Here is a 16,190-nt window from a genome sequence, read left to right on the forward strand (position 1 = left end):
TTATCAACAACTCATTATTTTGTTGAGTCATAACAAGACAAGAAATCAATTGAGAATATTTAGTAAAATCTTTTTCTCTATATTACTTTTGAAGCACAATATTGGATGCATGAAAAGTAGAGAATGTTTTTTCGACCATATCTTCATTAATAATTTTTTCTCTACATAATAATAACTGAGAACTGATTTTTGAACATATATAGTAAAATTATATTCGCTCACAGTTTTGAAATCTTGCAATCGCAAGTGAAGCCCGTCATAACAGGCTTTAGAAAGAAGTACTGTCCTTTGGTGATCATATCTTTCATTCAAATTTTGCTGGAAGTCGGAGGATTCTTTGAAGGTGTGATACTCATCTTTTAACCTTTGGTAAGATGATGGCGAATGAAAATAATAGCTTTAGCCTGATCTTGCATTGATGCATTATTATCTTCTTTGATAGTATCACCAATATCATTTACATTTAAATGTATCTCAGCATCTAATACTCACGAAAGCTAATTTTTTTACAAATATATCAAATCTTTCACCCATAACTTAAACACCCACATCTATTAAATACATACAGTTACACTCATAAAATCTCACATTCACACCCAAGTCCCAAACACCATTTAAAAGTTTGGAAGCTTAGCAACGAAGAGAAGCTCCAGTCTTTTCCACCCTTTTTTACATAGACTCTGCTTTGTCTTTCTCGTATGCTGACTCAAAAAGAACCTTTTTTTATTCCATTTCGTACATTATCAAAAGAGGGCTATAAACTCTAGTCTTTGTCCAAATGATCATGAAACCTCCAGGCTTCCGACATTTTCTTGATTTCCAAGGTTTCAGAAATCCCAAATTAAAATATAGCTATAAAATTAGGAAAGATACCCAGAGTCGCGCACGGAGTAAAATTGGTGGAAATTAAATTAATGGAAGCTGCAGAGGAGGAGACGGCGGCGCTGCCGCAGTCGGTGGAGGAGCTGCTGCGGAAGATATGCGCGGAGCAGTCACAGGAGGCGCCGAGCGTGGAGGTGAGGAGACGGCTGGGCGCCATTGGCGAAGAGGGGGCTAAGAAAATCTTGAAGAAAATAGCCAGTCGTCCCATCAAAACAACTTTGAACGCCTTCATCATTTACATGTTGAATAGATACCCAAAGTGTGTGAGTAGTGAAGATCGCAGGAGCCCCATTTCCACGCCACACAAATCTGGTTTCACCAAATCTTCTCCGGCCAAACCCACCGGCTTGTTGCGCTTCTATCCTCCTCTAAGTACATCTCTCTCTACTTTTTTTTTTTTTTTTAACTACAACCTCAACTTATATTAATACTATCAGTCCATTAATATGGTGGGTCAACAGCTTTAATTAGAATGTGATTCGAACTTGTGACCTTTGATTTGAAAGGATCACCGCAATGCCATCAAATCAGTATTTGGCCCGGTCTATTGTTATTTGTCTGTCTTACATTTTTTTTGGTTATTAATCTCAGTTTTCTCTAGTTAAGCAAATTTTTTTAAGTGGCAAGAAAACTAGTAATTATTGACAATATGTAATTGTTAAGTTAACATACCAAATTACCAATTTGGTCAGAGGCACGGGATAAACCCCGCCTTGTATTCTTAGCTAACAACTGATTATAAAGAGGTAAATCAATTTAAGTTGAACAATTGGCTAATAGTAAAAAGACTAAAAAAATTTCGCACCCTTGTAATTACAAGTTTATATCTTGGGATAAAGTACAAATAAGTCACTGAACTATTTGAAAAACAGCAATTAAACCATCAAACTCAAATAATCCTAAATAAGTCATTGAACTCGGGATAAAAGAGCAATTAACATTTCTAACTAGATTGCCAAGTGTTTATTTTATTTATGTTTTTTTTTTTATTATAATTCACCTACATAGTAATATATTTTAAAGTAATTATAATCAAAATAGTTTTGTCTGGTCTAAATCTAATTTATTTATTTATTATTATTTTTAAAACAAAAGATCCAGTGAAAAAAATAATAATAAATAAATAAATTAAATCTCAACAAGACAAAAATATTTTGATTATAATTACTTTAAAATATAATACTATCCAAGCTGATAATATTAATAATAATAAACATTTGACAATTCAGTCAGCAAAAATTTGGAGTTAACCTGTTAAAAATATTAATTGCTCTTTTTTTCGGGGTTCAATGGCTTATTTGCTTCTTTTTTTTTTTTTTTTTTTTTTTTTTTTTTTTTTTTTTCAAATTCAATAGTTTATTTCGGAGTTATTTGAGATCGATGACTTAATTACTATTTCTCAAATAGTTCAGTGGCTTATTTATACTATTCCTTATATCTTTAGTCATCTGATATCTTGATTTAGCAAATTTTGATATAGAGAATGGAGGAGTTCTGAATATGAAAAGGAAATAGTTGGCTAAATCGTGATTTAAAGCAAATGCTTGTTTTACTATTTGTCACAATAACTTTTTGTGCTTAAAAACAAAAACCACTACTAGGATTTCACCCGCGGCCTTTTGCTAAAAGCAAATGCTTGTTTTACTATTTGTCACAATAACTTTTTGTGCTTAAAAACTAAAACCACTACTAGGATTTCACCCGCGGCCTTTTGCTAAAAGAAAATATTATGCGTATTCTCATTTTCTATTTCTAATTTTTATTTTTATACATAAAATTTTGATGTAGACATTTGTATTGGGACTCACGTGAAAAAAATAACTTATCAAAACTTGACACATTAAGTAATAAAATTAAGAGAGTAAGATTTGAGAATACATACATGTAGTAATACTCTTTGCTAAATGTGACATCTGCTTTCTGTTTGCTATTTCTCCATTATTGATGAGCTCTTCTTTTTCCCATTATTGCTAATTTGCATATCCAATGATCTTCTATGTAGAGGCTTTAGCATTTATATTCTTCTCCCAAAAAGTTGAATCTTTAATCTCAAGGGTTTCTACATCCCAATCCGACAAAAAATATGGAAAAATGTAAATCAAATTAAAGTAACTCAATGACTCAGTAAACAATGTCAATACTAATGCGGATAAAGAATCTATCCACTTTAGACATAATCGTCATTGCCTATTACTTTATTAGCATTTATCTTGGATTCACTCCATCCTCTCTACTCTTATTCCATGCATTTGCCTAATTTTTTTCTTAATAGTGCATTCAAGTTTCATTTGAATATTTGATAAAATTAATTATTAAATTAGTTGATAAGTGTAAAAAAAAACATAAAAAATAAATTAAAATATCATTTTTATAAATTAATAAAGATAAAAATTAAAAAAAAAAAAAGTTGAAAAGCAATGATCTTATTTTAAAACGCTACTCCGAATAACGTTTCAAAATAAGCTTTTATTTGAAGCTCCGTATATTTTATTAAAAAGAACTTATAGCTTATTTGTAGCTTAAAGTAAGCTCTACCAAAACAGATTCATAAGCAACTTAAAATAAGCTCTACCAAACAGAGTCTATATACGTATAAGATTTTTTATTTTTTATTTTTTTTTTGGATCATTTGGTGAGAAAGAAGTAAAATTCATCTAGATTTTGTTATATGAAGTGCGAGTCGTCAAAATTTATGAACAAAAATGTTCATTTACATAATATGCTCCTTATTAGGACTCTATGTATATGAGTCTGTTTAGAACTTCTTATCCTTGTCACACTGTGACTCTCTATTCTATATATTCACATCATCTGATCTCATTGTAATCAAGTTCAGTAAATACAATACAATCAGTTCTCATCTGGTATCAGTAAGCTAGGGTTTTTTCTTTGTCTCTCGTCCCTATGGCTGACGGATCTGTTAATTCCTCCGAACGGACCGTGTCTGATGCTGCTATGTCGTCAAGTTCGTCATCAATTGTGTCGCTATCCACCGCACATCACTTCATCAGTACGAAGTTAACCTACAAGAATTATTTGTTCTGGCATACGCAAGTCGTCCCGTTTCTTCACGGGCATGACCTAATGGGGTTTGTTGATGGTACGAAACCCTCACCGGCTGTTCTTCTTGCTGCCGACGCCGACACCGCCGACGCCATGCCACGGCCGAATCCCGCCTATGCTGTTTGGATGCGTCAAGATCAAGCATTGTTATCCATGCTTGTCTCCTCCCTCTCCGACGAGGTCATGCCAATCGTCGTCGGACGTCGCACGAGTCGTGCCCTTTGGGAGGCCATTATTCAGACGTTGTCGTCTTCCTCCCGCGCCCGCGCGTTAAACCTTCTCGGCCAGTTGCAAGGACTGGACCAGGGTGATTCTTCGGTTGCGGATTACATCGGGCGAGCTCAGGTGATTGTTGAAGAGCTCACCCTCGCCGGTCGCGTCGTCTCCCTCGACGATCAGAATCTCTTTGTTTTTCGCGGCTTGAGACCGGAATTCCGTGCCCTCACCACGTCTCTTGCCGTCCGTGGGCAACCGGTCACGCTCCAGGAGTTGGCGGACTTCCTCGGCGCCCAGGAATTTATCGCCAGCCGTGATTACGGCGGTGCTCCGGCGGCTCTTGCTGTTCAGCGCGGTGGCGGCCGATCAGGTCGCGGAGGTCAGAACCGTGGCGGCGGTCAACGAGCAGGCGGTGGAAATGGCGGGTCCAATCGTGGTGGTGGCGGTAGACAACAAGGTGGCCGTGGGCGTGGTGGCCGCGGTCGCGGACGCAACAGTGGTGGCAATCAGGTTCAGTGCCAGATATGTAGGCGGACTGGTCACGAGGCTCATGTATGCTATAACCGGTATGATTCCCCACCTCAGGCCAATCTAACATATCAAGATAATTAAGATGTTGGTACTCCTTAGACATGGATCCCGGATACAAGGGCAACTAATCATGTTACTCCGGACATTGCTGCTTTGACCACCTCAGAAGAATATGTTGGCAATGACACCTTGCGTGTCGGTGACGGTATGGGTTTATCTATTAGTCATGTTGGCCATGCTTCTTTTAATACCCCTTCTAGATCATTCACATTGTCAGATATACTTCACGTTCCACGTTTGTCTAATTCTTTATTATCTGTTCAGAAGTTTGCATCCAATAATAAAGTCTTTTTTGAGTTTCACCCCTCTTTTTTTGTTGTGAAAGATATCAATACCAAAGAAATACTTCTTCGGGGCAATAGTTCTGGGGGACTATACACACTTCCATTACCTAGTTCGTCTCCGTCAGCGTTTCTTTCCGCTCGTGCCTCGGCTTCCACTTGGCACAATCGTTTGGGTCATCCTCATAACCGTGTTCTTAGCCATATACTTCGATCTTGTTTAGTTAGTGGATCTCGTGATAGTATTCGTTGTACTAATTCTTTATGCAATGCGTGTCAATTAGGCAAATCTGCCCGTTTTCCCCTCCCTCGTGTTGCTTCCTCTAGTTCTCATGTACTGGATCTTATTTACACAGACATTTGGGGTCCTGCGCCCACTTTATCTACATCTGGCTTCCGTTACTTTGTGATCTTTGTGGATGACTATTCCCGTTATACATGGTTCTTCCCTATGAAATTAAAGTCTGATCTTTATGTCATCTTTGATAAATTTTGTACTCTTGTTGAACGGTCCTTTAATTGCAAAATAAAGGCCATTCAGTCTGATTTAGGTGCTGAGTACAAAAAGTTGCATTCTTCGTTTGTTCAATTAGGAATTCAACATAGACAATCCTGTGCCTATACACATGAACAGAATGGTCGTGTTGAACGAAAACATCGTCACATTGTTGAAACTGGTCTGGCTCTTCTAGCTCATGCCTCTGTTCCTTTGAAATTTTGGGATTTTACCTTTGAGACTGCTGTCTATTTAATTAATAGAATGCCATCTTCTGTATTAAATAACTCCAGTCCTCATCTCCTGTTACATAAATCCCCTCCTTCCAATCTTTTTCTTCGTGTCTTTGGGTGTTTATGCTACCCTCATCTTCGACCATATAATCGTCATAAGATGTCATACAGGTCTTCTCCATGTGTCTTCCTAGGTTATCCTGAGTCATTTAGGGGGTACAGATGCATGACTTACATACTAATAAGATTTACACATGTAGGCATGTCAGATTTGATGAAGAAGTTTTTCCCTTTGCTACTAAAACTTCTTTGCAGGATCTATCTGCTCCGTTTTCTGGACCTTGGGCGGAATCTGTTCTCAGTCACAGCACACATATTCCTGCCGTGTCCAATGATGAGTCGCCAGAACCGCCGCTACCTGCTTCATTCGAACCAGCCGTGGATCCCGGACAGGCTGCCTCGTCGGGTGATCCTGTGGAGCCTGTTGCTCGTCGGCGAGGCCGTCCACGTGGGCCGTCCATCAGGCCCAATGTCCGTACTCACTCTATGGCCACTCGCAGCAACGCAGATGCTCCTCTTTTTGCTCTAGCAGCTCAGGTGCATCCCACGGAACCCACATGCACTCTCAAGCTGTCAAATATCCTGAGTGGCGTGAAGCCATGGACCAAGAATTCAATGCTCTCCTGCATAACCACACATGGTCTCTAGTTCCACCCACTGCAGGTATGAATATTATTGGCTGTAAATGGGTGTTTCGTACGAAGAGAAAGGCTGATGGTGCTATTGAAAGGCATAAAGCCAGGCTGGTTGCGAAAGGTTTTAATCAGGTTCCAGGTCAGGACTTCTTCGACACTTTTAGTCCAGTGGTAAAGCCTACGACTGTAAGACTCCTTCTATCTCTAGCTTTATCATCTGGGTGGTCTATCAAACAGCTAGATGTTCATAATGCTTTTCTAAATGGTAATCTGGCTGAAACAGTTTATATGAAGCAACCCCTGGTTATATTGATGCTAACTTCCCGAATCATGTTTGTTTGTTAAAAAGATCTCTGTATGGGTTAAAACAAGCTCCCAGAGCTTGGTTTAATCGACTACATACGTTCTTACTATCGGTTGGCTTTCAAGCATCCAAGACAGATGTCTCTCTGTTCTATTACTCTAAAGACTCTGTTTTGGTTTATCTATTGGTGTACGTGGATGACATTCTTGTAATGGGAAATGATCAGGGTATTATGTCTCAACTCTTGTCCAAACTGTCTGCTACATTCAAAATCAGAGATCTTGGTGAACCAAATTTCTTTATGGGTATTGAAACAGTTAAGAGTAACAATGGGATTATTTTATCTCAACAACGGTATATGAATGATATTTTAAAATGGGCTGGAATGTCTGAATGCAAACCCCTTTCTACCCCTATCTCTGTCTCGAAAACTGTCCCCTTTAATTCAGATCTATATGATGATCCCACACAGTACAGGAGTCTAGTTGGAGCACTGCAATATCTCACTGTCACACGACCTGACCTATCCTTTGCAGTTAATCAGTTATGCCAGCATATGCATGCTCCCACCATATCACACTGGGAGCAGCTCAAACGGGTACTCAGGTATGTTAAGGGAACAGTTGATCATGGTTTACGCATACGACGGTGCTCATCTAGAGACATTCATGCTTTCTCTGATTCTGATTGGGCTGGTTGTCCTGACGATCGAAAATCCACGAGTGGTTTTGCTGTTTTCTTGGGGAGTAATCTTATATCATGGGTTTGCAAGAAACAGAGAACTGTTGCCAGGTCATCCACTGAGGCTGAATACAAAGCTCTTGCAGATGTTTGTGCTGAGGTTCTATGGATTATGTTATTACTGCGTGAGATACAGATTCCGGGTATTTCCATTCCAAAATTATGGTGTGATAATCTAGGAGCTACATATATGAGTGCCAATCCAATCTTTCATGCGCGCACCAAGCATGTAGAGATTGATTATCATTTTGTTCGTGATCGAGTAGCTTCGGGCGATATCCAAGTCAACTTCATCTCCACAAAGGATCAACTTGCTGATATCTTCACCAAAGCTCTGCCTGGACCTAGATTTTCTTCCTTAAGGGACAAGCTACAGGTTACTAGTATACACTGTGCTTGAGGGGGAGTATTAGGACTCTATGTATATGAGTCTGTTTAGAACTTCTTATCCTTGTCACACTGTGACTCTCTACTTCTTATCATTGTCACACTGTGACTCTCTATTCTATATATTCACATCATCTGATCTCATTGTAATCAAGTTCAGTAAATACAATACAATCAGTTCTCATCCTCCTATATGAAGTAAAACAATTACCCATAAACTTTGATTAGTCAAAGTTATGTGACTATTCTACTAGAAAAAAAAAAACAAAAACAAAAGTAAAAAATAAAAAATATAAATTATGTATGTATCCATAGTATAACAAATCTTATACTCACCCACCAAAGATAGCGTTGCAAAATAAGCTCTTATTTTAGGAACATTACCAAACAGAGTCAAAAGACCATTATATACTTCCACTAAAAGTACAGTCAAACTAGATTGCAAGTAAGTTAAAAGTTTGACTAATTTGTTGGAATTTATAGTTAAATTCTCTGAGAACTTTGTAAAATGTGCTAATAAAATTTTGTGGAATTTACAGAGGCTTCTCCCAGGATGTTATTCTCAATTGACGACTTGGAATCTCGACTGGCGAAGAAAATTGGTGAGGGCTCTTCTTCCCAGGTTTCCTTGCCTACTGCTACAACTTCTTCAACCATGCAGCTTCCTCTTCTTCTTCCTCCCCCTCAGGAAAAGATTACAATTACCACTACTACTGCGGCTGCTCAGAAGAGAAGTGGTTCTTCATCTTCTTCCCTGCAGCCCGAGGTTAAGAAACTGAAGCTTGGGATGGATATAGATCGAAATGCTTCCATTGCTTGCGGTCACATCGATGCCTTGGAGCTTGTAGAAAAGATGGCTCCCCCAGCTGACCTAGAGAGGCTGGAGGGACAAGAGACAGAAGAGCTATTCAAGTCTTCTATCCACAAGTCTATGGAGGTTAATTTGTTATTTTATGCGAGATAACGCAATTATATGTTTCTGTTGGGATCAATTACTTACCATTACGCTAAAAATATAGCTAATAGTGATTAGTGAAGACACAACTTTATAGATAGTCATCACATTTTCGAAAGATAGGATGTTGGATTTGGCCATTCACCGGTTTTCGCCGAATAATTTCTGTAGCTATCATTATGCCAAAAGCTATAGCTAGTAGTGAAGGCGCAACTTTATTTCCTTATAAGACTTAAACCTTCACCGGCCTCCACCCAACATTCCCCTAGCCACCAATTGATGGGATTTGGCCTCCCCCAACAGTTAGGATCAAATTCTTACTACTACGCTAAAAGGTATAGCTAATAGCGAATGCACAACTTTATTTCCTTATAGACAACCATCACATTTTCAAGAGGTATGGTGCTAGACTTGACTCTTCACCAGCTTCTGCACAACAATTTTCATACTTGTTAACTTTCATTCTTTGGTAGGAGAGTAGTTAATCACTAATGGGTCAATCAGGTTTCCGTGCGAACAATGCTTCCCATGCGATCATGTGGTTATGCATCACTAGGTAGGCATAAATGCACCACAAAGTGTCTAAAAATGTACCATTAAGTGTGGTGTATTTTTTGTATATAGTGCATTTATGCATTTCATTCTGGTGCATTTACATTTATGCATATCTCCGATAAAAATCATGTCCTCATTTGAACTAGTATCAATTACTGATATATAGATAGATGTTTTCATTGTTTGACAGGTCATCTTCCACATGGTTGAGTTGCAGAAGCGCATGGCAGTGTGCATGAGTGAGCTAAAGACCTACCAAGAGGAGAAAGAAAGTTTGAAGAAAGAGTTGAGCAATGAGGTTGAAAAGGTGAGGTTGTTGAAGGAACAAGTTTGTGATGAGGTGGTAGACGCTTACTTGAAAGGCAAAGTGAAGATGCAGCAGGAGATCTATCAATCGCTGCGAGACCGCTTCCCTGACGACTTCGATATCTGTTCATGGAATTTGCCAGTTCAGCTCCAACTTCCTTCTTCTTCGTCCAACAATGCTATGATTCCTCCCCTTGTGATGTTGGATGAAGGTGGTACTGAACTATTGGAGGCCGGATTTGAATTTGAGTGAGTAGCGGGCTCTCATCTCATCTGCGTGGAAAACAACACTACTCACAAGCTAGCTAGCTAGGCTCCTATGCCCACTCCAACCAAAATTGATTATTATTGTCGTTAGTGACCTAATTGTATTATAGTGTACCTATTTGATCATTATTATTCCAAAATAATATTATTATCATTTAACTGTAATTTTAACACACACACACACACACACACACACACACACACACACACACACACACACACACACACACACACACACACACACACACACACACACACATATATATATATATATATATATATATATATATATATATATATATATTTGAACATATACTACAATGTAATAGAGTCAGTAGCATTCAAAAAACAAAATTACGAAGATGTCCTTTTTTGTCTTTTTACATTTATCAATTTATCAAAAAGTTAATTTTACCAAACACTTTCAAGTATAGCAGCTAGCGTAAGAGCTCTTCAATTTTCAGCTCCTACTTTATAGCTTTTCAACTTTCAGCTCATTTTAAGCTTTCAGTTATCTTTTTAGCTAAGTTTGACAAACATAGCCTTTAATTTTATCTCCGGAGAAAATGGGGAGAATAGCGCAGGCAATAGCTTGTCCCCCGCTATGTTTTATTTATTTATTTTTAATTCAACGGCTAATTTTTTATATTTTTTTATATTTATATTTAAATTTATTTTTAATTTTTTAATTATCATAATATATGATAGTTAAAATTTTGTATTTGATTTCAAATGTTAATTTGTTCCATAGATAATTTCAAAGGCAAATATTAATTTATGAAATTATATTTTATAATTTAAAAATTATTATTATTATTATTTAAATTTGTTATTTAAATGTGTAGAAGTATAAAGAGTTGGTATACCATCGACCAAGTGGACTCTAGTCCTAAACGATGTAAATTGTGTATTTTTAGTATTGAAATTATGAACATCTAGAATATAAATTGTGTTTCTAAGTTAAAATACATAACTATTGTAGAAGAGAATTTGTGAATACAATACATGGTCATGAAATCTTAATATGTTAATATTGTGTGATTGCAGACGAGTGCAGTATTTTAAAGGAACGTGTGAATACAAAACAAGGTAATCAATTATATATATATATATATATATATATATATATATATATATATATATATATATATATATATATATATATATATATATTGAATCTGGTGAGGTTACCTTTGTCAGGCAAGGTGGTGAGGCTTGATCTGGTACATTTATTTGTTTTTTGTAGGGATGAGATTTGGCTGATTTGGAGACCTCGTGCGTTTAGTATTTGTGCATATGGGGGTGTTGTTGTCTTTTTGATGGTGTCTTTATTAGGGTGTAATAATTGATAGCAGATTTTATGGGCTTGTGCATCTTTAATTATGGTATTTTATGATTGATTAAATATATTTTACTCCCCGTCTCTTCAAGTTCTATGTCGTCTGTTCCTCTCCACTGCTGCTGTCCGTTCGTCCTGTCCTCTCCTACACTTCCGGTTGACGCTCACCCTCCTCCATCACAATATCCGGCGATGAGCATGGCAGGTTCTTCATCACGCTAACCCAAGCGACCGAGGCGTGGTTCGTCTGCTCGCATTCCAGGTATTCCATCTGCTACGTGTTTGTGTGTTCGGATTGGCTTGTGTATTTGGGGGTCGTCGGTGGGGGTTGTTGCATGGTTGCGTCGCTGGGGGTTCTGTTGGTTGGGGTGCAGTGGGTGATATTTCCGGTTTTAGGGTTTTAGGCGCTGTTTTTTTTTTTTTTTCGCGGGTTTTTGCGGATTAATGGGTTTGGTTGTGTAGTTTCTTGTGTTGCTTGTGGTGGGGGTATGCGGGTTTAATTTGATTTTTCGTGTTTTTTTTTTTTTGTCTAAATCTTCGGAGGGAATATGAAACATGCAAAATACGGCTTGTGTTAGGGTTTCCGGGGGGATGATGTTTCACCGTGGCTGTTGTTTTCGTTTTTTAGTTCACAGGTAGGGGTGTGTTTGTGCGTTATATTACGTCCGCTTGTGCAATACACATATTCTTGCGTTGTGGTGTTTACGGGTTGGCGTCTCCGGTTTGGGGTTACTGGTTTTTTTTTTTTTTTTTTTTTTTTTTTTTTTTTTTTTTTTTTAGTGTGTAAATCTGCGGGGGAGTGTGAATCATGCAAATTACTGCTTGTTTAGGCTTTCCGGGGGGAGGATGGTTCACTGTGGGTGTTGTTTTTTGTAATTTAGTTCCCGGGTAGGGGGTTAGTTTGTGCGTTAATTTATGTATGCGTGTGCAATACTCCATGTTCTTTCCTGGTGGCGTTTCCGGGTGTGGCGTTTTTCGTGCTGCCAGTGGTGGGGGTATGCGTGTTTACTGGTTTTTTTTTTTTTTTTTTTTTTTAATTTATATATATATATATATATATATTTTTTTTTGGTATACATCCGAGTGGACTATCAACATGCATAATACTGGTTTTTAAGGCTTTACGGGGGAAGGATGGTTCTAGTGGGTTTTTTTTTTTTAATATGTTTTTTTTTATTTTTGGCCCCGGGGGTGCGTTTGTGCATTATATCATGTCGGCGTGTGCAATAACCATTTTGTTTTGGTCCCGGTGTTGTGTTTGTGCATTTTATAATGTCGGCGTGTGCAATAACCATTTTGATTTGGTCTCAGGGCTGTGTTTGTGCATTTTATCATGTCGGCGTGTGCAATAACCATTTTGTTTATGCCTTATTCTTATATAATGTTTGTTATACTGTTTTTTTTCACGGCACAGTGTTTTTAACTGTTATTTAATTGCTTTTAAATTTCTTTAAATGCGTTGGCTATTAAACAGTAGTTGTTTAAATATTACGACGAACTAATGTTTTACATATTTAATGTCTGTGCATATAACAAATGTGGCCTGTGCAGTACTTATTTTTAATGAAAGTATTAACGTTGTGCTGGGTGATTGCATGGTGTATGTTTTTGATATTGCGTTTTTTGTAAGTTTTTTAATAATTCAGTTAGCAAATTATATGAGTTTTATCATTATTGCTATATAATGTTAGGTTATTGTTTATGTATCAAAAAACGTTTTTTTTTCCTGTTATTAAAACTCCTGGGTCTATGCCAGTTTTTTTTTTTAAAAAAAAAAAAAAAATTCTTTTCACAAATTTAATGATTTTTAACATTATTGTTATATAATGTTTGTTATAATTTATGTATTAAGGCTCGGTTTTTTTCCCATGTTATTAAATTTCTTTTAACTTTCTTTAAATGGGTTGGTCTGTGCATGTAACTTTCTTTATGTATCAAGGCTACGTCTGTGCGTGTAACAACTGGTGCCTGTGCATTACGTATTGCTAATAAAAATTTTAATGATTGTTCTGTGTGATTGCATGGTATATGCTTTTGACATTGCATATTTTTTATGTTTTTTTTTTTTTTAAATTCAGTTAACGTATTTTTTGAGTTTTACCATTATTGTTATATAACGTATATAATGAGTTTTACACTTTGTTTTTATATCTTTTGTTATGTAGTATTTTTTTTTTTTTTTGACGACTGTATGTGTGTTTTTTTTTTTTTTTGTTTAAATATTTCTTTGTGGTATTGATGGCCTGCTTGGATACTCTTTCATATTTTATGGCTGTTGCGTTACCTCTTGTCTCGTTGTTTTCATTGTAGCGAACGATGGAGAGGCGTTTGAATCCCCGCCTGTTGTGGGTTCGTCTGTGGTGCATCGAGCTCAACTAGTCCAACCCGTTGTGGTGCCGACCACCGTTCAAGTTCAGCCACCCCCTGCCGGGGTGCAAAGTGGGTCTCCCCCAGTTCCTCCGGTCACGGATGTGGTTATTCCGTCTCTTAATACTCGCGGTTCGCCTAGACATTTGGTGTCTCAATTTAAACATTTCAGTGCTTGTCAACGCAAAGCGGTGAAGCAAATTGGATTGGGGGAGTTATTGAAATTTGAGGTGGTGGATTTTCCCAAGCGGTTGAGTAGGTGGCTGTTAGATCAGTTTGATCCTTCAAACATGTCTGTGCGTTTGGACAACGGTGCACTACTGGCTGTCATAGAGGATGCTGTCCAGGCCACGCTGGGGTTGCCACGAGGAGCCGTTGCTATTACAAATGTAGTTATACTTTAATTGCACATGCTAATTTTATATTTTGCACAAGCACAGAACCCACAATTCAGCGTAATATTTTAATCAACAAAATAATTATTATAAGCGTATGTAGTTATACTTTGATTGCACATGCTCATTTTATATTTTGCACAAACACAGAACCCCCACTACACATGTTACACCACACTGACGCACAAACCGCTCACAATCTAACAAAACACTTTTTTAGTTTATCCATGAGTACATATAAATTATACTACCCGTGAAGCATTTTTAAAAAACAACACAAATACATGGATAATCCAACGCCTCACCACCATCAGTGATGATGAAATTTTTGATATACATGTGAATGATAATAGCATTGCACAAACAAATCAACTATCGCACGCTCAACTCATACCATATGTTTTCTAATACGTAAATGTGTTTGACTTGGTATCTCCAAATAATATAAGTACTTACTCCACCCAAACACCGCTATGAAACCAAAACACATCAGAAATAACTTCGGTACTCACCACCTTATTGAAAATAATGGATTGTCATTTGCACACACTTTCCTTTGATTTTGCACATAACACCTTACGCTATACAGTACGTGGATACTGAACAAAAATTTCACACCAAAATAACGCCAGAAAAGGAACAAAAAAATTCAAACACGCGTGAAAAACAATAGGTGTCTCGCCGCAGAAACGCATAGTGATAGAAGCACACCCTACTAGAATCCAATAATGCTTCAATACATGATGCACAGACATGTTCACAGGAAAACAAAAATAAAAATACAAAAAAAAAAAAAATAGAAACTAAAATGCACATACCTATGTCCGGCAGCCCCATCTTTGAGCTCGTTACAACTGCTGCTCCTTCACAATGTATGGTGGTGGCTTGCGTTAAGGAATCATCACAATATCAATTCTATTACATTACCGCAAATATATATTACAATCCCAAAAATCGGATGCTAATCATGGAATATATTCCATTTTATTTGTAACCATAAATACTTATTACATTACAATTACTTATTCACCCTTATGCCTATACAGCATCCTAAAATCCATAGAGATTCTAATTCAATCTCACCCTTAAATATTCATTGATCTAATGGATATGATTAGATCTCATACACCCATCTAAATATGTGACCTCATGGGATCCGGAGCCTATATATATATATATATATATATATATATAGATATTGAATCCAATGAGACTCCTATTAAGATGAAATGGTGAGACGACATCTTGACCATTTATAAATTTGTAATGGAAGGATGAGATCGAATGAGAAATATAGTGTAAATAAGGTCATAATTTAATTAGGAGGGTTAAAGAGTAATTCTATTAATGTGTTAATTTTGGTTAGAATTAGAATGGAATCTTTGAATTAATGAAAGACCACAAATATAATGGGAATAAGTAGTAATCCAATATGGTTAGTAGCTGTACCACTCAAACCGTGAACAAAGGGTGTTGAAGCGCAAGAACATTGCAGAAGTTGAAGATGGCGACTACTATCACATGTATGAGTTGCTGCCTTGATTTATAAATTGTTTTTGGACGTTGGTCTGTGCGCTGTTGACCAACGGCGTGTGCGTAATAAAACGTAACGAATTTGTTTAGGATCTGAATGTAGGTTTGTGCATAATGCTGGAAGTAGTAATTGGTGGGTGCGTTCTAGGTATTAAGCTTGTGCGTACTATTGGGTGTTTAGGATCTAAATGTAGGTGTGTGGTTGGTGAGGGCAGGTGTGTGCGTTGGTGAGGGCAAGTGTGTGCGCTTGTTGAACATATTTGAATCTTGGGGTTCAATAATTTTATTTTTGTTTTAAGTATTCGGAATATTATTATTATTATTATTTTTTTTGTATTTTTTGTATATTGACAGGTAGCTTTAATCGTCATTGGTTTTTTTTTTTTTTTTTTTTTTTGAAAGGTAATCGTTATTGGCTTTTGTTGTTCACATTTATTAAAATATTGTAGAGCATATGGTAGTAATTGGTGTGTGCGTTCTTGGTGTGAAGTTTGTGCGTAATACTGGGAGTAGTAATTGGTGGGTGCGTTCTAGGTACAACATGCACACGCCAACTTAAACAAACGCACACACCAACACTCTAC

At 37.1% G+C, this 16,190-nt stretch overlaps 1 protein-coding gene across 2 annotated transcripts; it reads left to right on the forward strand.

The window, feature by feature from the left end:
- Positions 1–667: 667 nt before the first annotated feature.
- LOC109184807 lies at positions 668–10,075 on the forward strand. 2 transcript variants are annotated; one of them, XM_019334848.1, is made up of 3 exons: positions 668–1,254; positions 8,429–8,826; positions 9,590–10,075. In XM_019334848.1, the coding sequence occupies exons 1-3, from the start codon at positions 915–917 to the stop codon at positions 9,956–9,958; spliced, it is 1,107 nt and encodes a 368-aa protein (XP_019190393.1). In that variant the 5' UTR covers positions 668–914; the 3' UTR covers positions 9,959–10,075. The 2 variants fall into 2 exon arrangements, with proteins under 2 accessions (XP_019190393.1, XP_019190394.1); XM_019334849.1 differs by having other exon boundaries at positions 9,617–10,075.
- Positions 10,076–16,190: the final 6,115 nt, after the last annotated feature.

The sequence above is a fragment of the Ipomoea nil genome, unplaced genomic scaffold (assembly GCF_001879475.1).
Source record: "Ipomoea nil cultivar Tokyo-kokei standard unplaced genomic scaffold, Asagao_1.1 scaffold1286, whole genome shotgun sequence".
NCBI classification, from domain to species: Eukaryota; Viridiplantae; Streptophyta; class Magnoliopsida; order Solanales; family Convolvulaceae; genus Ipomoea; species Ipomoea nil.

Bases quoted from the DNA above. Each gene is read 5' to 3' on its own strand.
- LOC109184807 (XM_019334848.1), top strand. From the start codon at position 915: ATGGAAGCTGCAGAGGAGGAGACGGCGGCGCTGCCGCAGTCGGTGGAG. The intron at 1,255-8,428 runs GTACATCTCTCT...TGGAATTTACAG, and splicing joins GCGCTTCTATCCTCCTCTAA to AGGCTTCTCCCAGGATGTTA. The intron at 8,827-9,589 runs GTTAATTTGTTA...ATTGTTTGACAG, and splicing joins CTATCCACAAGTCTATGGAG to GTCATCTTCCACATGGTTGA.